The 23,800-nt window shown below is 28.8% G+C and overlaps 3 protein-coding genes across 7 annotated transcripts; 2 read left to right on the top strand and 1 right to left on the bottom strand.

Annotated features, from left to right (window-relative positions):
- Positions 1–1,017: 1,017 nt before the first annotated feature.
- LOC137832117 (weak chloroplast movement under blue light protein (DUF827)) lies at positions 1,018–3,734 on the top strand. The gene is made up of 2 exons (XM_068640125.2): positions 1,018–1,302; positions 1,870–3,734. Exons 1-2 carry the CDS (start codon positions 1,057–1,059, stop codon positions 3,442–3,444), a joined length of 1,821 nt encoding a protein of 606 aa, XP_068496226.2. The 5' UTR covers positions 1,018–1,056; the 3' UTR covers positions 3,445–3,734.
- Positions 3,735–5,675: 1,941 nt separating this feature from the next.
- Positions 5,676–9,849, bottom strand: LOC137832118 (phosphatidylinositol/phosphatidylcholine transfer protein SFH9). 3 transcript variants are annotated; one of them, XM_068640128.2, is made up of 12 exons: positions 9,529–9,630; positions 9,376–9,407; positions 8,972–9,096; positions 8,644–8,727; positions 8,448–8,501; positions 8,158–8,235; positions 7,951–8,004; positions 7,771–7,830; positions 7,573–7,668; positions 7,094–7,195; positions 6,916–6,996; positions 5,676–6,189 (listed from the first exon to the last, which is right to left on the bottom strand). In XM_068640128.2, exons 3-12 carry the CDS (start codon positions 9,077–9,079, stop codon positions 5,890–5,892), a joined length of 1,017 nt encoding a protein of 338 aa, XP_068496229.1. In that variant the 5' UTR covers positions 9,080–9,096; positions 9,376–9,407; positions 9,529–9,630; the 3' UTR covers positions 5,676–5,889. The 3 variants fall into 3 exon arrangements, with proteins under 3 accessions (XP_068496229.1, XP_068496231.1, XP_068496232.1); XM_068640130.1 differs by lacking the exon at positions 8,972–9,096 and having other exon boundaries at positions 9,529–9,849; XM_068640131.2 differs by lacking the exons at positions 8,972–9,096; positions 9,376–9,407 and having other exon boundaries at positions 9,529–9,708.
- Positions 9,850–21,285: 11,436 nt separating this feature from the next.
- On the top strand, positions 21,286–23,186 carry LOC137832120 (U-box domain-containing protein 35). 3 transcript variants are annotated; one of them, XM_068640133.2, is made up of 4 exons: positions 21,286–21,765; positions 22,366–22,490; positions 22,569–22,684; positions 22,807–23,186. In XM_068640133.2, exons 1-4 carry the CDS (start codon positions 21,438–21,440, stop codon positions 23,006–23,008), a joined length of 771 nt encoding a protein of 256 aa, XP_068496234.1. In that variant the 5' UTR covers positions 21,286–21,437; the 3' UTR covers positions 23,009–23,186. The 3 variants fall into 3 exon arrangements, with proteins under 3 accessions (XP_068496234.1, XP_090160256.1, XP_090160255.1); XM_090304129.1 differs by lacking the exon at positions 21,286–21,765 and adding an exon at positions 21,886–22,023; XM_090304130.1 differs by lacking the exons at positions 22,366–22,490; positions 22,569–22,684; positions 22,807–23,186 and adding an exon at positions 21,886–21,990 and having other exon boundaries at positions 21,308–21,765.
- The last annotated feature ends 614 nt before the right edge of the window (positions 23,187–23,800 follow it).

Below are 23,800 nucleotides of genomic sequence, written 5' to 3'. Positions count from 1 at the left end.
TAGTATTGTTTATAAACTTTTCCTATAAGTTGGGAGAAGTATGAGAGCGATCATGTTGATGAAGTTTAAAGCAGAGGGAAGAGAGAAATTTGGAAAATTAATGATAAAAATATTCCAACCTTTATTAAATAAAGATGCAGCAGACAGCAAAAGAATATGGTCTGTCTGATTAATGTTCTATAATTTCTTTCATTTTGAACGGAAATCAAAATCAAAATATTCTTGTTTATGTTTTATTTTTGAAAAAATTGTTATATTATATTATATATGTTATATAGACATTTGTTATCATCTAACTTCACTCATTTTTTTCTATTTTATTTCTTTAATCAAGACTCAACCTCTTTGTTGGTTACAAGCATGTAGCAATAAACGGATTCAGATAAAGTTACTATAATTGTATCATGGATCCAGATCAGCAAGGTTTACTGAAATTTGTAACATATCTTACCTTTAGAACCCTAAAAAAAGGAGGAGTAGCCACCTTTCCATATAAGGAATTGCCAACCTCTAAACACCATGGACTGAGTTGAACCAGATTGACCTTCTGCTAAAATGGTTTTGATAAATTTTCCAACTCATATTTACTGTAAAATGTTATATCCATCATGGCTTGTTGGAATCTTCCCCATTTTCCGCATGTACTCCAAAGCTTTCCCATCTACAGAATGGAAAAGGGTCATTTTTGTATTTGACAACCCGCCATTTTCTTTTTATGTCAACACCACCACAAATCCCTCTTAACCAAATATAAGTTATCTATATAATCAATTCTATCCAAACAAATTTAACCAGCCATATTTTAGAGTGTTTTTCTTTGAATATTCTCATCGGGAAGGTAAATAAAAGTTGGACTTAAAAGGAACCAACGTTTTCATCTGGGTTCTTTTGAATTCCAACACCTCCACTTTTCAAATTCATTATCTGGGCCCTACCTGATCAAGTGCAAGGAGGACTCTTTGCCTCCATATTTTGTTTCATTATATCCTTTGTTGTAACATTAAGCATTAAGGTAAGCTTTACATAACTTTAGTCCTTTTGGGTTATATCTTATAAATGTCATATTTTAAATGTGGTGCATTGCTATGTATCATCTGCTGCATGCATGCAGATACCTTTTGCCAGCATATAATGAGTTTCAGAATTAGAGATCAAGAAAAGGAATCTGATTCTCCAAGAGAAGTTGGAGAGATTGACACAAGGGCTCCATTTCAATCTGTTAAAGCAGCTGTTAGTTTATTTGGTGAAGTAGCCGTCTCAAGGGAAAGGCGTTCTTCTTCTATCAAGAGAAGATCATCAGAGGTAAACATCAAACATAAATTTTCCTCAAAAACAATTTCAGGCAAGGATTCAAAACCCAGAATAGCAGAATTATAGAGATGGCCTTATATACTAGTTAATTATAGAAACGTTTACCCTTCTGAAAATATGCATATCTGCAATTTGAAAATGAATAATTTATTTTTTAAGAAACTTGTTAGGCTTCAAGGTTTAACTCAGATAGAAAAAAATATCATTCTTATCATTTAACTCAAGATTAAGGATGTTACCAGTTGATTTTAAGATTAAGATGTCGTTAATATTCTTTCATTTTTAGCTCTATATATAAAACTAGAGATAAAAGTTTAGTAAGCTCCTTTCATAATATATTTCGTCTTCTTTTTCTTAAATACGTTTTTCTTAAGAAACCCAACAAATTCTCTTTGTCTTTGCAAGGCATACACGGTTTGAGGAGATTTCCAAGTTTGCATAAGTGCTTCATTTGCATGATTTTGGGTGTCTAACAACTGTGACAGTTTTCATTATTAGTAGTGTCATTCTTTGAGAAGTTATACATGATACACAATTAGTAAATTGTGTGACTTGCAGAATGTTCTGGAAAAGGAGACTCAGCTTCTCTTGGCCCAAAGAGAATTACAGATGATAAAGAAAAAGCTGGATAGTTCTGAGAGCACAAAAGGAAAAGCACTTTCCGAGCTTGCTAAGGCCAATGTGACACTTCAGGAATTGCAAAAGAAGCTCGTCAGTGTGAGAGAATCAAAGCAATCAGCAATAGAAGCTGCTGAAGCTGTGAAGAATCAGGCCAAAGAACTTGAACAGGCATTATCCCAAAAAGCTATAGGATATGAAGCTTGGAAACAAGAACTAGAGCATGCAAGAAAGGAGTACACAACAACAGTAAAGGAACTAGATGCTACCAAACAAGAACTCAATAAAATCAGGCAGGATTTTGACACAGCTTTGGAGGCAAAACTGGCTGCATTCCAGACAGCAGGAGAGGCTCAGCGTTCTGCAAAATTGAACTCAGAAAAGCTCCAGGAACTCTCAAAGCAAATTGCAACCATGAAAGAACAAATTCAACATTTGAAGGCTGCCTCATCACAAGCCCAAGATAGTCAGGCAAAGGTCATGGAAGAAAGAGAAGCACGACTAAGTTTCTACGAAAATGCCAAGGAAGAAGCACAGAATAAATTGACGAATTTGAAGAATGAGTATGACCATGAACTAACACAAAGTCTAGAGGACAAACTTCATGAAACAAGTGAAGAGATTCAGGTTCTCCAAGAGCAGATGAAACAGGCCCATGCTTCAGAGATGGATTCTGTGAGACTAATAACTTTGGAGATCAAAGAAGCCACGAAAACACTTCAGGAAGTTGCTGAAGAGGAAACCTCCCTGAGAAACCTAGTGGATTCCCTCAGGACAGAGTTAGAACAAGTCAAGAAAGAGCAAGAGGAACTCAAGGAGAAGGAACAGGCAGCAGAAGCCCTTGCTGCTACCCTAACTGATAAACTACAGAATGGATCAGAAGAGACAAGTTCTGCGGTGGAAAAAGAATCTGAAGACAGTGCTGCAGTAGAATTGAAGATCAAACAGCTTTCATTTGAGACAGAAGCTGCAAGAAGGGAAGAAGAAGAAATGAGAAGCAAAACTCAAGAGCTGAAGCACGAGGCTGAAAAATCCAAAGCCGTGGCAGAAGAATTGCAGAAGAAACTAGAGCTTTTTCTGAAACAGGCTGAGGAAGCAAAAGCAGCAGAACAAAAGGCCATTGAGGAGATGAAGATGATGTCTGACAGTGACAACACACAAGACACAGTCTCAGTTTTAGATTCAAATGGGAAGATTGTGTTGACAGTTGATGAGTTTGCAGCATTGAGTGGGAAAATAAAGGAATCTGAAGATTTGATTGACAGAACAGAAACAGCATCATTGGTTCAGGTGGAAGCAATCAACTCAAGAAAGAATGAAGTGAACAAAAAGGTGGATGCAAACCTGAAAGCAATTGAGGAAATAAAGGCTGCAACAGACATGGCTCTGAGGAATGCAGAGATGGCAGATTCTGCAAAGGTTGCAGTTGAGTGCGAACTAAAGAAGAGGCGTCTAGAAGAACAAAACTCGGAATGCTCAGACAATTCTCCAAGACCAATCCCTCTGCGTATTTAAAAGTGAAAAACTCAGTCTCGGTTATACAGCAAAAAGGATCTGTCACTAATCAATATTCAATAGCATTCATTGGATTTGTGGCTTAATTTCTCTTGGGAGTTCAAAGCCTCCTTGCACCATATCATCAATCATCTCTCCCATTTAGCTTTCAAAGCCATATCATTGTTTCCAACTTCCATGCAAATGTGAATGCTTATTGTCAAAGTCCCAGTTTCTTCAGTTCTTAGGGAACGCAAAAATTTCATGTTCTGCATTTTTAGACAAAATGTTCAGATCTAACTGTTCTTTGATGTTCATCATTCACAAACGTGGTAATTGAAGTGAAGAAGCTGGAAATTTAAGAGAGAACAAATTCAAAAAAGTAAAATAAAATGCTCTTCTGTCTGATATAACTAATATACAGATTAAAAACAAGAATTTAAAAAAAGTATGCACAATTCTAATTTACGACATGAACTTCATATTTTATTTCTATTTCTGTAACCCAAATGTGACTATAAAGCAATTTGTCGGCATAACAAGTGTATCTGTTTCCCAAAAAACCATTCAAAGTGGCTGAGGCTAGCTTCTGCATCTTGTTAGGAGAATTCTCTCAAAAATGGTAAAATATAAAGAGATTTGTTAGGAAAAAAAAATCATAAACCCTTTTATAAGGTAAAAAAAACGATTCTCTAAATTAATTTATAAAAGTTATTTTATATTAGTTGTTTTATAAAATTTGATTTCAATTTATTTATAAGTTAATCCAACTTAGGAAGGAAGAAGTTGATTTCCTTTTTTTCTTCATTATTTTTTTAAAGAAGTCTTTATTTTTCAGTTTCTCCAAACATGTTTACAGAAAATTAAGATATAGGAATAGTATGTGACTATGATAATAAATCAAATGAAAAAAAAACCTTAATATTTATTACATATTTCTTTTTTTTTCTTTTTTTTTCTTTTTTTTTAATCCTCTATTTTCTTTCCGTCTAACCATATATGTAACACAGACACGACACTACGACACAAACATACGTAAAATCTCTAGAATGTAAGACACAGAGACACAGATCTATATATATTATATAATTATGAATTATGTAAATTGACAATAAATATTTATGCACACAAGTATGCTCCAGATTATTTTTGGAGTAGAAAAATATTTTTCATGTTTCACAAATATTTGTTTATTATTTTATAATTATAATAACAATTTATAGAATAAAATTTGAATTTTTAAAAAATTAATATAATTTTTTTAAAAAATTATGTTAGAACTATACTAAAATTGTCAGACATCTAACAAATACTTTTTTTTATTGAACACTTCACGAATATTTACGAATATTTTCAGGGAAAATCCCTGTCTTTTTAAATCTTACCCCAATTGCACCAATATTTTATCTATTCATTACTTTCTCTTTATATCACTCTCATATGACGATTTTTTTTCTTCCTGTTCCTTTTTTATTTTCCTCCTAAGCCAAGTGACATTTGCAAGTGGCCTTTTTTTCTAGGTAAAAGAAATTAAATGATGACAGAAGAAAAAAGTAAGTACCAAAAGAAGAAAAAGTTGAGTACTTTTTACTGTTCAACGATGGACCAAATAGTATAGTGAAATTTAACGGACATTAAAATGTGTTTAATGCCAAGAGGGCCCAGCTAGAACCGCGTAGCAGAATAGGAACGTGGAAATTTTGCTTGTGTCATAACAATATAGCAACTACATATAAACCGACATAATGTATGGCTAATTTAAACTCTTAACTCCATAAAAGGTTGAAAAAATAATTAATGAAACTTCAAATTTGTATACCATTAATAGTCTTCAAATAAAAATAAATAAACATTAATAGGTTTGAACCAGAAATAATATAAGAATTGAGAACATGGTTATTACATATTTTACCAATTATAGTGTCTGACCACTTATGTTAATTATAAAATATTAGATGGTTTAAAATAGATACTACTTGAATAATTAATATATGATATTGAGAATGTAACCACTAACTCATTAGTTTGAAAATTTTAAGTACATTATATGTTGTCGGTAGAATTTTATCAATGAATGTCTTTCCATTCTACTATTTTATGTAAAAAAAAAATGGAAATGAATAAGGTTTTCTTTCCACATGTATACACTCTTTATTTCCAAGTTCAGTACTTGGAACACAAACTGTTTTCTATTTAAATTGAGAAGGGAATTTGAAGATTAAATATGCAAATATCTAGATTTAGAAGAAACATGATGGGAATGATCAGATTTAATAACATTTCGTACTTGCTATTAAGGCATAATGCAAATCTAGTATCCGCTTTATTCTTACTACTCCCTAAATTTCTGAAGCTAACATAAACAAGGCTAACTAGTACTGCGGAATCCTGATGGTAGTGAAGAGGAAGAACCCTTGTACTACATAAGAAAACATCGCCAACATTGGCAACAGTATCAAACAATCTTCAATCACAAGTTCCATTGCTGATCTTAAACTTGTGTAGCTCAGACTCTAAAGTCTTGACAATCTCAGCTTTCTCAGCAGGGGGTTCTGGAAAATCTACATGGAATGATCCCTGCTTGATTGGTTCAACAGGTTCTTGGATTCTGGATTCCTCCTTTATGTGATTGTAGAGCTTCTGATGGAAAGGATGATCCAAGGAATAGCAATTTTCATTTCCATTTCCATTTCCATTCTCTGAATGCCTGGATGATCCAGAGCCTTCTCTTCTACAGAAATGTGGCAGTGATGCATAATCCATGATCTACATGCAAATTTTATTTGTTAATTTAAAGCAGACAACATGTTACCAAGCATTTAGCCAACATTTTCCTGTTTATAACAACAACAAAAAAAAGAAAATACTCCACAAGCTTATTAACAAGGACTGAATAGAAAAGAAATTTTCAGGATAAGATTGTATGCACTTCCACAGGAATGGACTGTGCTATTCTGGCTACTGCTACCTTTTATGGAAAAACAGTGCACAGATGTATATATGCCAGAGAAACATAAATTGCGAAATCTATGGATCTAATAAAGCACTGTGTTCATTCTGGAATAATGTACCTTTTTTAATTATGAGACAAGTAATCATTTATTTCTATTCTGTTCTTGGAAGAAATACAATAAAGATTCTCATGCATAGGCATATGCTACTGTCTCTTATCTGGAGATAAAACTGCCAATTTAGCTTCTCTGTGACAAATTTTCAAGGACTGCCTAACTTTTACTTTTCCTAACATGTTTTTTTCTGTTTGATTGTCCTCCTTTGTTATTACATTAAAAGGAAACAGTGCTGTCCTCTACTTTTACACTTCTCTTTTCTATTCTGAAATTAATGTTCCAGGAGTCTATGGTTTTGAGCAAAATTGAGATCAAGCTTCGTGACAAAACAAAATTTTTATCATAGATAACCTCTGCTGCTGGGACTATGTACTTCCATCAGTTCTTATCTGAGAATTAAAACTACAAAAAAAAAACACTTTACCTTCAACAGTTCATCTCGCCCACAACCTGGCAAGACTTGCACTTTTCTTCTTGTCCTCTCTTGTAGAAGTGGCTTCACAACCTGCCAATGCAAATCTTAAGCATTATCCCTAGGTGCACAACTTAAACTAGTATAATGAATAAAAATATCATACAGAAAACCAAGTCACAAGGAATACCTTCCAACATGCTGAAAATATGTATGGCACATTTACAATGTAATAAGTATTTGTTTTCTCAGGGTAGTTCAGATCATCAATGGATGATATTATTGTTAACAACTGCATCAGCATGAAAGACAACTCAGCGATATTGGAAAATATTTAAAAACAAAGGCAACAAGTTGACCAACTCTCCTGCTTTATGCATTTATGCACAAAGTAATAACAAAAATAGTTTAATCTAAACTCAATCTTGCAGTGCAACTTTGAGTAAGTCCATTACTTCCGGATATGCTCTAGTTTACTGAACATCACATGTAAATGTTAATCTACGAACACAAATCTCTTCACCTTACCGACTCTTAATTAATGGATGCATTACCATTTACACAAACCTGCATGATTATTTTCCTAACATCAAAATGTATTATGAATTCATTCAATTCCCAATTGTACTAACCCTGCTGTACCAGGTAGCTGTATCAATTAGAATGTACCTTGATCTGATTCAGGGCTGACAACTTCAGACCAGTCATATCCAAAACTTTTACACATGTGGTAATAGGCTGCCCATGCTTCTTTGAAGCAGAAGGCTACAAGCACATCGGGTCAAAACAAACAAAAGAGCAGAAGCTAAATTAGCAGGTTAATCAAAAAATTAAGAATCTAAAAGGACTCCAAAGTGAAATGCCCACCAATATTACACGATCACGATATTCGTTAATTTGAATATGAGACTGCACATAATAATGGACCTGCAATCATACAAGCACACAAAATAGTGTTAGAAATAGAAGAGATAAGAACACAAGGTTTTTAAGAAAAAGAAATAGATAGTGCTCTAAAGTCCAAACATAGCCATTAAAAATTCTTACAGATGCTTTGTCAAATGAGCTAAGCCCAACACCAATTGCAAAGACAGGAAGACCCTGGAAAGTATGGGAGGCAGAACAAGCATTAAAATTGGCATGAGATATAAGAAGCCAGTTAATGACAATAAAAATATGTATTTAGATAACAATCAAGCACAACTAAGATTATATGTACTGAGAAAAGGTTGTGTTTGTTGAAGAGCACCTCACCTCTCTTGAGTACCCAGACAAACCTATAAGTTGTGAATCACGAATGCCTCGGTAGAAATCAGTAGGAATTATAGGTTTCTGAAAGAATGAAACAGCATCCAGGCATAACATGTAAGAACTCATAGTCTTGTGCAATAAGTATACATTTTAATAAGATTTTGTCAAAAAATACATAAAGGCCCACGGCGAGAACATCTCTCAATCACAGACAAACTCCAAACTAAAAAAATATGAACTGCTAAAAAATGTCCAAACAATAATATACAAGGATTGGTGGAATCTAGACTTACCGATAATATGTTGTCAATCTCATTTTGCACTCTCCAATTTAAACAATCGATTATCTGAAAAATAATACAGGCATTTACAACTAGATTAGTTGGATAATAACATAGCCAATTAACAACAATAAACCAATATTGCTAAACAACCATTACAGCACCGCCACATCGCTATAACATGGCTCTTCCACTGCACATGTCTTACCATTTTATGTGCCTTGGTAACATTCCACTCCCTTGCTTTTAGAAATCTCATTAGGGTTTCGGTGACACATCCTTGATGAACATTCTGCAAAGAGCTGCAATTAAATTCCAAAGGGAATAGAGTGTTTTTCAAGTGAAAAACACTTGTCCTTGAGCAGTTGCAATAAGTTGCTAAGAGATCACTAGATTACACCAAACTCCATCATAATTAGGATAGGTAGATAATCGCACGCAATTGATTAAATTAGCAGCCATCCAGAAATAGAAAGTTCTTATTTCTAACTACATATATGTCAACACACTCAAATAATAGGAGGTGTGAACCATACGAAATGATTGTCCCCTTTCAACCAAGTTAACAAGAAGTACAACATTGATTGACCTTCACACTTGAAATCAGATCTCATCCCCCCTCCCCCTTTCTTTAGCTGAATCATCACTACCAGAGAAAAGTCTTAAACGGGAGAGGAGGAATGTAGAAGAGCCAATTAGTCAACAGCATCCATGAAACACATAGAAGCAGCAATCACCAGAATTTCAGGGTTCAAAAGGCCACAGTAAACAAAATCCATTGAACCACCACATGCAATTTACCGAGGCCAGACACACAAAAAAAAGAGAGATCAGGGTCAGCACGCAGATGTTGAAAACAAACAGACATCCAAGAAACAAAAACAGAAGAAAAAAATTAAAATGTTAAAATCATATGGGAATGAGTAACCAAAATGGTCACCTGAAAAGTTCTGAGCAGTGACTCCTCCTCAACTAGCATCATTGGAAAGAAACAATTCAATAAAAGGAAAAAAGAAAAGAGAAAGGGGGGAGAGAGAAAAGAAAAATAGAGAAAGATGGAAAAAAGAAAGAGAAGATGTGATAAAGGTAAGACCTTGATCCATGAGAGCTTGAAGCTTGTTGAGGGCATCCTCAGAAACAACAAGGCTCATTTTTTTGTGTTGGTGAGAGAATGAAGAGAAGCAAAAGCCCAGCAGAGGAAAGAAGAGAAGAAAAAAGGAGTATTTGTTTGGTAGTTTTTGTAGCTTGTGCTTCACTCACTCACTATCTAGAGTGTTTGCATTGCTTGACTGTTACAGATACAGTACTGCACACCAAAGTTTGATGTTATATGCAGTCATTCTACTTAATGTACAGCAAGTGACTCAGAGGTAGATAGTTGCATAGATAGATATACCCAAGATTCATGTCATTCACCTCTCTCTCTCTCTCTCTCTCTATTTTGCATTCTAATTGTTTAGTTGGATGTCTTTTTCAATATTATTTTTAATCAAATCTGTAGTAACTTTTTTTCATGCTAGGTTATTAAAAATATAATAAATCATCTTAATTGAAATAAAATTGTAAACTTAAGTTTATGTTATGGTTTTATTTTTATGTTAATTCAAATTATATTTATTAATTGTAAATGTAAGAATATAACTAGTAATACCTAAGATTGTCTTGAAATTTGAAATATAATAAAGAAATAATTTTACAAAATGGAGGGAAATCTTTCATACTTTTATCAAAACTACTTCTTCATAAATTAAATAGAATTGTTGTAATCGATCAAATTTTGTTTTTTAATATTTAAATTAAAATAATTTAATAATTTTAGCTTACCAGAGTTCATTTAGTAGAAAAGTATTTATGATTATAATGAAAGTTATCGATATAAAAAAGAAGGGGTACTTTAAAAAGAAAAAGCTTTTTTTTTTAAATACAAATTTTCGCTCTTATTGATTATTGATTTAATTTGTAAATTTTTTTTTTAGAGATTTTAAATATTATATTTTCAGTTATTGATTTAATTTATAATTTTTTTCTTTTAAAAAATATCTAATATAATTTATTTTTTTTATTCTAACATATTTATTTAAGTTACTGTCAAAAATACGTAATTTATTAATTAACTTGTACAAATATATAAAAATAAACAAAATCATAATTATATTTTTTTAGAAATAAAACAATGAAATGTTTATATTTTTAAAAACATTCAAATTTATATTTAAATAAATTAATTATCTCGTCATCTCCATCTTGGACTGTGGGATGATAAAGGCATGACAAAATGAGCCGTTCATCACTCTGTCCCGGTCTGCTTGATTTATCTTCCACCGACCGATTTAAATTTGATTTGTTGGGAAGTGTGACTGTAATAAATAATTAAAAAAATAACTATTTAAATTATTTTCTTATTTATTTTAACATGAACTTTATGGAATAAAATCTAACCTACTCTCATATCTTTTTATAACAAAAAATGGAATATACTCTAGCATAATGATTCCAATCCCCTATTCATGAACGTCTTATGATGGATGCTCTTTGGAGAATTTAAATTTTATTGTTTTCCCAATTTTTTTTATTCAAAGTTAATGTTCCTTACCTCTTTAAAAAGAGCCTCAATTATTTATTTTATCCGAATTATATAAGATAGTTTATTTACTTTATATTTATATTTTTAAATTATTATATATCATTAATGTTATAAATAAAAGAGATATGAGATATGACATTTACCCTATTATATGATTTAATATGGCTTAGAGTCCAATGCCCAATATTGTATAAAGTTATAACTAATATTTATGATTATTAGACATATCTTTAACATTTTATTTATGGGTATGTGAAAACAACCACAGAAAAAAAAAACTTAAAAGAATAAAGAAGAACAATATGGCACAGAGAAGAACTACTATTATTTCATTGAATGAATTGAGCAGTATGAAAGTATAATTGTTCTGTGTTATAAACATCAGTGATAAATGAAATAGCAGAAAACATTGAATCTGAAATGTCCAATTTTTAGAGATATTTTTAGTGTAGTGATATCATATCAGTTGTCTCATAAAAAAATCACATAATCTGTTAAGAACACATTTTTTTCTGTTCTTCTTTTGTTTTAGCACCTTACTGTAATAGTGAACAACAACAAAACTAAGATTATTAGATAATATGACAACATTTTTTTTTATCCTCGTGTCATTCATTTGCTCTTTCAGGTTTTATATAAAAAAAACACATGGAAATCAGAGCTAATTTGTATCAAACCATGAATCAAAATTTGTTTCCTTTTCATTTTTTATGGTTTTTGCTGAACCTGTTATGTTAAGTAATTATATTTCATAGATATGAACAAGGAGGGATAAAACTGAGGTTATGATATATATGAGAACTAGTGGTGGATGGAGTATATGAGGACTGATATTTTAATTTGTGCAACTAAAGAAATTTATTTTAAAATATAATATATTAATTATATAAATTTGGTTTGATAAAAATAAAAATACTAAGTAAAACACTAAACATTTTCATTAAGAATAATTTCTAAAGCTACATGATTGGACCAGAACTATTTTTTATAAGTTCCAATCTTGTAAAAATTTAATTGGGCATTTAATTTTTTGATGTTTTAAAATTAAAAACTATTAACATGTATTAATAAAGAAATGATTTACAACGGATAACAATATAATACTTATTCACATAAGATATTAATAAATGTTTAGTATCTTTTTTCAATAAAAATCTTTAAAAACTTTGAACCAAATTACTTCTACTTTTACTCATTTTTTATCTTTTTTTTTTTCTTTCTCTTGGTAGGAGGTATAATGGTGAAAAATGGTTAATAAAGTATAGAAGCTTGAAGAAATTACCTTGACATTTTACCTTCCTGGCATTGGCTAGAAATAGCCCAACATTTGAATGTCCCATCAATGGAAAGTCCATTATGAGAAGATGCAACGTGTATCAACATGTTCTTGAAATTTTAAACATGGTTTTAACATATTCCATGGTGTTTTTGCCTCTATAGTATACTAGTTGTGTATTCTCTCAGACATGTTTTGAGACTATTTATTTATGATTCCACACAAATGGTATATATACTAATTTTTTAACTTAAAACAGAGGCATGGGTTCTTCAATCCATTTCTATAACTTACAACTATGAGTGACATAAAATGGTTTTAAATGTGAAGTGTTTTTTAAATATTCTAAGAAAATCATGGTGTAATTTATGATTATCTCATGAAATTATTGGATTGAGAATGCATTGTGATGTGTGATGTTTATAAGTTGATACAAGTATGTCAATATATTATATATTATGTTTTCTGATAAATATGATTTTGTTTATGTTAGTTCACTCTTGTGCAATTTATATTATATTTTATTGTAATTGTAGTTGAATACAAAAGTTTATGATATTACAAGTTGAGACAATATTTTTAAACAAACTAAAAAACTTTATGCTTTTCTTTATTCACATTTTGAAACCCAACAATTTTGTAAACTTTTTAATTTTTTTTTAAAGTTTTATGAGTATAAAGATATGTGTATATAAACACATATCTTCGTTTTAAATATTTATTCAGAAAATACATATTCAATTAATATAATTATATAAAGTTTCAGTTAATCCAGTGCATGTTTGATTGAAGAAAAATAAAAAAATAAGAAACATTCGTCAATTCTAGAATTGTTTATTCTCATTATAAATCACACATTAATTATCTTCTTACTCGTTATCCTTTCTCTTTCTTTTCGTTTCCATATGTAAATAAAAAAATGTTATTGAACTAATTTATTAGATGTAGATAATCTCAAAGTGAAAATTTCAAATTTAAAAAGGTTACAATTTGGATATTCAAATGCAAGTTCATAAATCCACTCTTAAATTATGTTTCCAATTTTCATATTTCTCAATTTTTAAGTAAGTTTATTTAAAAAATTGCAATTTGTAATTACAAGTTTTGATGGATGTTAAAATTAAAATAGACTCAAAATATTACATCGTTTAAAAAATTACAATAACAAAGATACAAAATTAATTTTATTTAATTTTATTTGAATTTTAATTAAAATTTAATCTAATTTACATACAAACGATATCAATCCACCATAAATTCAAACATGGTCCTTAGTTAATCTAACATGCAAGTAGATAAGTATAGATATTTTTTTAAGGTTTTTTTTAACTAATAGTTAAAGGTTCAAAATGTATATACCTAAGAATTGTGAAAAATTGTAATTAATAAACACAAGTTAGGTAAGTAATTAATTAGAGGTAACTATCTAATTAAATTGAATAGATTCCTAAATCCAAGTTATGTTTATGTATGAGATCTAAAGGAACATCTAATAATCGTGAACTTTAAAAATGACAGAACAATTAAATATCTTATGTTATTGACATGCCACTAAACAAAATTATGATATTCCCATGAGAAACAATAAATTTTTCTTACTTCTCATTTCTCTAATAAGGATGATATACTTTCTTTTATTAAGAGTGATGGTAGTCCTCTGGTTAAATTGATTAAGCTTGCGGTGATAACCTTTTCTATATGGATGATATGGCGTATGAAGAATTATGCTAGATTTCAGGATAAGATTGGGGTTTCTAAGGCTATTTCGATAATTAAAGATTTAACTTGTCTAGTGGAAAATTTGTCTAAAGCTTCAATGAAGAATGATATGTTGGACTTCAACGTAATTAAGTTTTTCGGTATTAAGACTCGTAGCGGTAAAGTTCTTCGTCCTCTTCCTATTAGATGGGAATTTCCTTCACCAGGCTGGGTCAAAATTAATACTGATGGGGCTGCTAGGGGGTATCCTGGTCTTGCTACTTGTGGAGGTATTTTTCGTGGGAGTATGAGAGAATTTATTGGTGCTTTTTCAGCGTTTCTTGAAGTTCAAACTGCTTTGGTTGCTGAGTTTTATGGAGTTATACATGCTATGGAGGAAGCTCAAAAAATGGGACTTACTAATGTCTGGCTTGAATGTGATTCTGCCTTGGTTTGTGCTGCGTTTACTGCTAGGACTAATGTTCCGTGGATGCTTCAAAATCGATGGAATACTTGTCTTAATTTTTGTGGGACAATCAGGTTTAGGGTAACTCATATTTTTCGTGAAGGGAATGCGTGTGCTGATAAGTTGGCTAATTTAGGATTTATTCATAGATAATCTTTTCATTGGTATAATAGACTCCCTGTTAGTCTGTTCTTAGAATTATTTATGAATAGGTATAATCTACCTATGTATCGTTTGTGTTAACATATGGGTTTTGGTCTAGTCTCCCCATATTTTTGTATTTTCTTTCTTTTTTCTTTTTTTAATAATATTTTTTCATGTGATGACAAATGATTGTTGTTACTTGAGGTGTCAGCTTAGCTGAGATGTCAAGTTGCATAGTGATGCCTAACACGAAAACTTTATAAAAAAAAAGACAATAACATACTTCTTGAAATAGAATGAGTATTTGTTTTAAAATGCAAGTGAGGCTAGAATTTGGAATAAATTATAATTCAAAGAATATCTTGTTGTACGTTTGTTCTAAGAAAAGAAAATGGATGAAGAGAAAGGAAAACAAAATAGAATTTAGATTATTTTACAGATTTTTTAATTAAAAAATAATTTAGATGAAAAAAATAGGTATCTCTAAAAAATATAGACATTTTTGCTAATGTAATATTATAAGATTCCTTATTCCCATTTTGGATATGTTTAATATTTCTATAAAATAATTTTTCCATTATTAAGAAATTACTAAGAAATATTTTTTAAACAACTATGCAAAAGTTATTAATGTTTTTCATTTGTTTTCAATATTAAAATAAGTCAGTACAGTTGTTTAATTCCAAAAATCAAGATAAAAATAGCAGTTTGATATTATAATAACTACATAAAAAATATGTTTTTTATTATGATAGTATTAATGCGTAAACAAAGATATATTTATTTGAATTGTATAAAAGTATTTTTCATATCATCTCTAAATCGAATGGATGATCATTGTCACGTACTAACTTTGATGTATACCTGTAAATTTGTGAAAACAAAATATTCAATTTGTATCAATTCACCACGAGTTAATCAAATTTTAAATTACTAGAATAATCATGATAAAAAAAAATCATTATCATATTATTACCATATCATGTGTTAAATATATATATATATATATATATATATATAATAAAATAAATTTATGCATATATAATGATCACGACATTAATATATAATAATAATAATAATACTTGTAAATGATAATTCTAAATATCATATTAACAAACATACCAAAGACAAACACAAAATGCTAAATATAAATAATATATAAATAAAATCTAAATAACTCGAGAGCACAACAGAAAACGCGTGTATCATGTATATTTATTTTATTCTATTTTTTTAATTATGTTAGACTATATTGAGTTTTTTTTTTTATCATAGATTAGATTAGTAAGCCGAGTGAGTCATCATAATTTAAATAAACCAAGTTCTTAGCAGGTCATTTCCAATTTTGATCTATATCATAATTAATAACAAAATTTAATTTAAGTAAACTTAAACCACAAAACAAGTAATTACCTTATTAACTATCGGATTATGAAAGTAAATACAATTAGAAGGTTGCGCTTTTTCTCTAAAAAGAAAGTTGCACTCAGGAACATATCTCACATAAATATAAAGCACCACGTATCATGATAACTCTACGTAATGCAGCTTTTACTTTTCACAAAGGATCTTACAAAAAGGAAATCATTTTTTATTATTAAAATCACATTCAAATTTCATGAAAAAAGCATATTAACAAAAGTTTTAATAAAAAAAATTAACCCTTTAATTCTTTAACTATTATACCTTTCAAAAATGTCATCCTTCCACCTTATTAACATGAAAGGGACTCCATTTCCAGTGTATTGGTTCAGTGCTTACAAATTGGATTTTGGTTTTATTCAACAAGAAACAAAAAAAAATGTACATTTTGGTTTTAAAAAGTTTATTTAACTCAACCCAAATCAATTCAATTAAGATATATTAGTTTATTCTGGTTATTAGGTTCATACTTTTACCGTAATACTTACATTTTTTTTGTGAGACTATTGTAACATTAATTTATTCATATTAAATATTATTTATTTCACCTTAAGTAAAACATGAAATTTATGATATAATAATAGACCCAGATAAAATTATTTAATTAAAATGTGATCAGAAAATCAAACAGTTGTTTTTATTGGATGAAAATAGATTGGATCGGACAAGTTTTTCTTAAATTAATAGGTTTAGGAATCAAACATGTTACGCGCTATAGACTTTTTTTTTGGCTTTATATGTATTATTTTAAAAAAGTATGACCTGCTTTGTTAGCTCATTTAAAAATTTGTTTCCATATTAAAGTTTAGGTTCGTTTAACTTACCTAAACAAGCTAATAATTCAATACTCAATTAACAAAATATTTATATAAAACAAGTTATAAATTATCATGATTACGATCACTCATTCAAGACATGGAACATAAATGAAAATAAATATAGGTTACACGTTGTAAGAATTTCTGAATGTTAATAAAATATAAACTTATTTTAAGATCTCATCTTAATTTTTTTTTATAAAAATTTTTCACGTAGGTATCACTATGTAACTTGACATCTCAGTTAAGCTGACACCTCAAGTAACAATAATCATCTGTCATCATATGAAAAAAATATTATTTAAAAAAAAAATATAAAAATATGGAAGACTAGACCAAAACTCATAGGTTAACAAAAAGATTTCATCTTAATTACATTCATAATAACTTATTTAAATATATATTATTTTAAATAATAGTATTAACAACAAATTATTTATGTTTACTTAAACAAGTTAAACATATTAGATTTAAAAGACTTTTTGAATAATTTTGAACTTAATATATTCCATTCCAAATTTTATTCTGCTTGGGTGTATCCCTAGTCTAGGCTTGTAGATGGTTCGTCAAGCCTATGCACGTATTTTGACTAAAGTTTAACTAGTTCAACGTCATTATTTGACAAAACTTATTTATTACGTTGTTGTTTGCAAAATAACATAAAGTAATTGATATCTCTTACAAACATACAATTTGACATGTATAAATATTGAAAATATAAAATTACGCTAATATTATATATAAATATAAATATTAATAACTATTTTAATAATTTATATATATACAAAAGGTTATAATAATAAAAATTATAAATAATTCTCACAAGGATAATAATGGGGTTGATTATCTTATCCTGGTTTTTGAAATAAAAATTCATCAATATGTATAAATTTTGTGTCTTGTCTTCATTATTATAAGAGAACAAATATACTCTTACTTACATCTTTACTATTTTAAATATTAATTAAAAAATTCATAAAAAAAATAAATTCACAATAAAAAAACATTATAATATTATAAAGTATTCAATATCAAAATGATATATATTTTTTTCTCTAATATCAAATATTAAGAAACAATTATAATTATAAAAAAATATAGAATAAGAGTATCAAATAATTATAGAAAAGGTTAAGATAATAATATAAATAACCTAAAAATAAGTTTAAAAAAAACTTAAAATATATTTTTTAAATTACTTAATAAATTGAATCTGTTTTAATAATTTAAAATACAGAAAACTATGAGAACGAATATAATATATATATATATATATATATATATTAATATATATTAATCTTCACACCGAATTTAAAAAATCAAATATTACTCTACAAATATTATATATTTAATTAATACATAAATTCCTAATCAAAGATAAATTTAAAAAATAACTCTGAAAACTATTGATTTGTGATAATTAGGCACTACCTAATTTGTTGATATGATCACGTTAGTTAGTTAATTAAAAGTTTAGCAAACTTTTAGAATATTAGTTGGGTTAATTTAATAACACAAAAAATATTATTACTAAAAAAGTTATTTAATAGAAATTAATTTTAGATTGAAAAAATAATTAATTACTATATTGACTAAATTATGTACTATTTTATAGATTAAAAAATTATTAATTTTTAAATTAATTTTATTATTGATAAATAATTTTTAAATTAATATCTAATTATATTTAAATTAATATATAATTATGTACTAAGATTTTTTAATCAAATTTATAATTTAAATATCAACATTTTTTAAGGGATTGATTGGACTTTGTCATATTGTAACATGTTTTGAGTTTCTTGCTATATAAAACCAGATAGAACATTTAAATACGAGTGAAACACTACTTTAAAAATGTGAAATCCATTGAACCTGAATCTTTAAAAAGTCAAATAATTTTTATTCTATAAAGTTGAAAATATAAACCACTTTAACTTATTTTCAGAATTGGATTAATTAGTAGCTTTTTCTTTTTTTAAAGACAACCACGATTATTTTAATTTTTTTTTAAATGTAGTCATTGAAGACAAAAGTAGTGTTTTTTAAACTCTTAAGATATCTTTTAGTTAGGTATGGTATTTCTTAATTAGACTTAGTCACCCTAAATGTAATGCTATTTCTTAATTAGATTAACTTACCTTAAATATAATGCTATTTCTCAATTAGACTCAGTCACCCTAAATATTAGACACGATTTTTTATTTTAATTTTTTTATAAAAAAATTAATTTTTTTATAAAAAAAAAAATTGACCAAAATTCCTTTAAGTATTTTTCTCTCTTGTAAATATTATAGATTTAAAAAGTTTAATTTAAAAAACTAAAACTCCATCTATCACTACAATTGTCTTTTCATAAGTTAAATTTAAGACAATTTTATAAAAATAGTGCAAATATAAACAATTTTTATGTTATTAAATAGTTTACTTCTGCTAACTAAATATAATATTATATATTAATCTTCTCTTCAATTCAATTATATATATAGTAACGTTATAGATATTAAAATTATACAAATATGTGAAAGATGCATAGAAGGATGTGTGATTTTTTTTTATCAGCAATAAAAAATAAATAAATGGGAACCACTTCAGGGGTGGTCCAACCCTTATACATAAATAGCTAACGCCTTACCAACCTCCAACTAAGGAACACCTTCTTGTTGAAGATGTTCCAACTTAAATAAGGAACAACCAAAACAACTCAAGAAAGCATTAAACAATCAGCCTCATACAATCCACTGGGTTCAAAACCCAGTTGGGGTACGTAAAGGAATTCCAACAGGACTTTGCAAAAATTCAAGACCAAACATTTACCTGTACCAGTGCAAATACCTCGAGCGTATATACCACGCCCCTGTCGAAGGTCACCGAATTCCTATGTCTCCAAATTCCACTCACAACATCAACCCAAATTTATAAACATAAAAATTATCGCATCACGTCTTAATCAAATTGATAAACTAGTTGATAAAAAAATAACATAAATAATATAACTATTGATGTTTTATTATATAAATAAATTTTATATTTTTAAGAAAAATATATATTATTATGTAATTATAATTTTAGATTTTTTAAAATAATTAAATTCTTATTTGATGTAAGTCTATAAACTTATACTTGTTTCAATATTTATATGCTGGACTTATCTTACATTTGCTTCCAACATTATGATACACAAGTGAAGTGAAGCAACCAAAACTTACATTATAACAACTAAATTTAAAGATAAAAAATAATTAATCACTATATTAATCAAATTATATATATTTTAAAGATTAAAAAATTATTAGTATCTAAATTTATGAAATAATTTCTAAATTATATTTAAATTAATTATTAAAATTTTAACTATTAATATTTATAGAGTTTAAATTACTCTTTAAAAAATTAGTAAAAATTAATTTAAAAATAAAAAATAATTAATAGTTAAAACTCTGATAACTAATGATTAAATAAAAATAAAATTACTTTAAGTTTATAAAATAATTTATAATTTAAGTAATATAGTAATTAATTATGTTTTGTAACTAAAATTATTTTTTTTAATTATATTTTCAATCTTCTTTAAATAACACCAACATCAATAATATTGCGTTGATCACTTTAGTCATCAAACTTATCATTTGTTCAAATGAGCATCACAACTCATCTCGGTTAACTCACATTACAACAATTTTTGTACACATATAATATTTTTCAACTTCTTCAAATATATTTGTGAGCTCTTTGATGCAACACCATTAACATATCATCCAACACCATTCATAAATTGTTACAAGCCCATTATGCTTATAAACACATGACAATGATAGGTCATAATATGGCATGAGAAGTTCAATCACTTTTACCTATATACAACAGACTTACCCAATAAGAACCATACCAAAAACTTGAAAAGAAAAAGTAAATGACTAACTCATGAGACAAACTCTCATGAATAAATGTACTACACCATTTCATTAAAAATCTTATTTTATGTATTAGATATTTTTTCTACTTTATTTAAAATATTTACCATAATTGTTTTCCCCTTTTAAATTAAATAAACAAAACCCAAGGCTTAACCAAAAAATACTATACAAAAATTTATCATCCAAAAAAGGTAAATTAACTACATCTTAAAATAAATACCAAAATATTATTATTATTAAATATAAAATAACACCACTATAATAAAAAAATTAAAAGTAAATTTTTAATTAAAAAACCTTAATAATTTTAGTTTCTGAATATATAAATAATTATAAAACAAAAAAATAAAAAGAAAGTCATAAATTTGCAAAAAGAGACTACTGTTTTAGTTCCAAAATATCTTATACAACACATTTGTGTAGGTCAAAAATAAAAGTCAAAGTTTATATTCAAACTCTAAATTTCTTAGTCTACCACATGGCTTTTCACACCCTCAAATCAAAATTGTCCCTGAGGCCGGTGCTACTATTAATTCAACTCTCTCTCTCTCTCTCTCTCTCTCATTTACACCACACTTTCCGTCTTCATTTACACCTTCAACTCTCTTCTAAAGACAACTATTATTGCCCTTTCACCAAAGCCAAGAACACACAACAACACGTCTTCAGTCATATAAATGTCTGAAACCTTAACTCAGACCTTGCACCCTTCAGATGAAGCTGTGTCCCTGAAGGTGGAGGACAACTACCGTGGAAGAAGCAGCAGCGTGAGTGAGATAGAGGAAGATAACTCCTCAGACTTCCTCTTCAACAATCATGCTCCTAAACCTATGGTTACCATTGGTGAAGACGAGAAGGAGGAGGAAGACACTGTCTATGTGGCCGTGGGAAAGAGCCAGAGTAGCATCGAAGCCTTGTCATGGACCCTAAACAACTTCACCACTCCATCTACCATGCTCTATCTCATACACGTTTTCCCAGAGATCCACCTCCTTCCAAATCCCTGTAACTTTTCTTCCAGATTTCTCATGTCCCTTTTGTTTATTTCTTTATTTATTTTGTTGTTTTGGAATTTGGATTGTAGTTTTTAAATCATTCTTTCTCTTCTGTCTCTGTGGTAGATAGGTGCAAGTTGTTCACACCCTTGGCCTACCTGTGAGGTTGAGGTCTTAACCACCATGCTGTTTTTAAGACCACAAAATAATTATTAATGGCTTCCAAGATCAGCAAGAGATATGTATAAGATGGTTGACAGTTTGAAAGGTCAACATGATTACTTTTTTTCTTTTTTCTTTTTTTTTTCATTCGGTTTTCTTCAGTATAACCCGGGAATCAATTTTGAGGGCTTAGAAAATATGATAATCCATGAGTACAAAATGTGGACTAATGATAGAGTCCTCATGTCCTACATGATTGAAATAAAGGAATGTGAATTTCAAGTACATAAAGTCAAAGCTCGTTTGTTGAATTCTTCTGATTTTTCTTGTCGGAATGCAAATAAGAATTTTCTCAACTTGAAGATTCCAATTAGCCAAATTTAAGCATATATGCATTTGTGAGTTTGTGAATGTGTCTAACTTGCCACTGTGCTTCTGGTATTGACAGTGGGAGTGGGAATGATTCCAAAGAACCAAGCGAGTCCTGAGCAGGTAGAGAGCTACATGGCCCAAAAAAGAGGCAAGAGAAGAGAGCTCCTCAACAAATTCCTCCAATTATGTTCTGCTTCCAAGGTACTAATTCTACAAATGGAAGTATTTTCCAAATTGCACCCAAAATCAAAGATTTGAAGTAAGAAAACTATGAAGCAGGTTAAGGTGGACACCATCTTGATTGAGAGTGACTTGATTGCAAAGGCTATCAATGACCTGATTCCTATTCTTCAAATAAGAAAACTAGTGATTGGAGCCAGCAAATCCCAAATAAGGTAGAATGCCACACTATCAATGTATCACACTCCAATTTCAGTTTGGGCTATATAAGCATTCTTCAGAAAAGAATAGATAATTTAGTCTTATATTTGAACCACTTAACATTTTGGTTGCACAGAAAAATGAGATCAAGGAAAGGGAGTGGCATAGCTGATCAGATACTGCAGAATGCTCCAGAAGGTTGCGATGTGAGTATTGTATGTGAAGGAAAGGAAGTAAATGAACAGATAGCTGGTGCCATTGCCACTGATACTTCCATGTCCCAGAAAAACAAGCATCAGCAAAATGCTTCTGTTTCATGTGTTTGTTTCAACTTTTAAAGTCAAAGCTTTTCATAAGCACTGTGTATCAGTCACTGAATTTCAGCATAGGGAATAGTTCCCTAAATGAATATCTTGTTTTACAAACTCATCTAAGTGCAACCAACAAGAGATGTGATGTGGAATGTTTAACTTAGCTTTCTCTATGAAAAAAAATGTGATATATTCAGATGTTGCAGTATGATGTTTGAATTATACGTAAAAATATTCTAATAATAATACCACGAATCCAAAAAGTACAAAAGGAGATTTTCATATTTGCAAAAGTGATTATTTTATTATGTAGAGGTGTGGATTGGTTTAAGAATGTAGTATATATGTAGATTTTCTTATTTACCATAGACTATCAAAATGATGGAAAAATAGAGAATACCATTCTTGAAGAGAATTTATCTTCAAAATCAACAAGAATATATCTATCATTCATTTTAAAGTACATATTAATGTGAATTTACTACAATTAACAGTTCATAAGAGTTTTCAAAAAAAATATTAATATTAAAATATATATTAATTTAACTGTAATTAAATTAATAAAATATTAACTAGTATTTTTTTAGTTTAATGATCAATTCAATTTTTTGAAAAAAAATTGATGTGTTTAAATTGATTATATTTTGTTGGTTCAAGCTGATCAAGAATGCACGTATCCAGCAATTTGTGGGCCGATCTTAATCCACACAGTTTTTGTGAATTTTTGTTTATGTGTTTTTTTGTTTTTGTTTTTGTAGACTTTATTTATTTATTTAAATATGTTATTAACTCATGTACAATAATTTATTTTGGTTCAGA

The sequence above is a fragment of the Phaseolus vulgaris genome, chromosome 6 (assembly GCF_051622355.1).
Source record: "Phaseolus vulgaris cultivar YP4 chromosome 6, ASM5162235v1, whole genome shotgun sequence".
In the NCBI taxonomy this organism is placed as follows: Eukaryota; Viridiplantae; Streptophyta; class Magnoliopsida; order Fabales; family Fabaceae; genus Phaseolus; species Phaseolus vulgaris.
This window is presented reverse-complemented; position numbering and strand designations above follow the sequence as displayed.

Coding starts and splice junctions, on each gene's coding strand:
- LOC137832120 (XM_068640133.2), top strand. CDS start 21,438: ATGTCTGAAACCTTAACTCAGACCTTGCACCCTTCAGATGAAGCTGTG. Junction 21,766..22,365: donor CCACCTCCTTCCAAATCCCT/GTAACTTTTCTT, acceptor TGGTATTGACAG/TGGGAGTGGGAATGATTCCA. Junction 22,685..22,806: donor GCCAGCAAATCCCAAATAAG/GTAGAATGCCAC, acceptor TTGGTTGCACAG/AAAAATGAGATCAAGGAAAG.
- LOC137832118 (XM_068640128.2), bottom strand. CDS start 9,079: ATGATTCAGCTAAAGAAAGGGGGAGGGGGGATGAGATCTGATTTCAAG. Junction 7,831..7,950: donor GCTCATTTGACAAAGCATCT/GTAAGAATTTTT, acceptor GTATGATTGCAG/GTCCATTATTATGTGCAGTC. Junction 7,669..7,770: donor ATCGTGATCGTGTAATATTG/GTGGGCATTTCA, acceptor ATGTGCTTGTAG/CCTTCTGCTTCAAAGAAGCA.
- LOC137832117 (XM_068640125.2), top strand. CDS start 1,057: ATGTCATATTTTAAATGTGGTGCATTGCTATGTATCATCTGCTGCATG. Junction 1,303..1,869: donor TCAAGAGAAGATCATCAGAG/GTAAACATCAAA, acceptor TGTGACTTGCAG/AATGTTCTGGAAAAGGAGAC.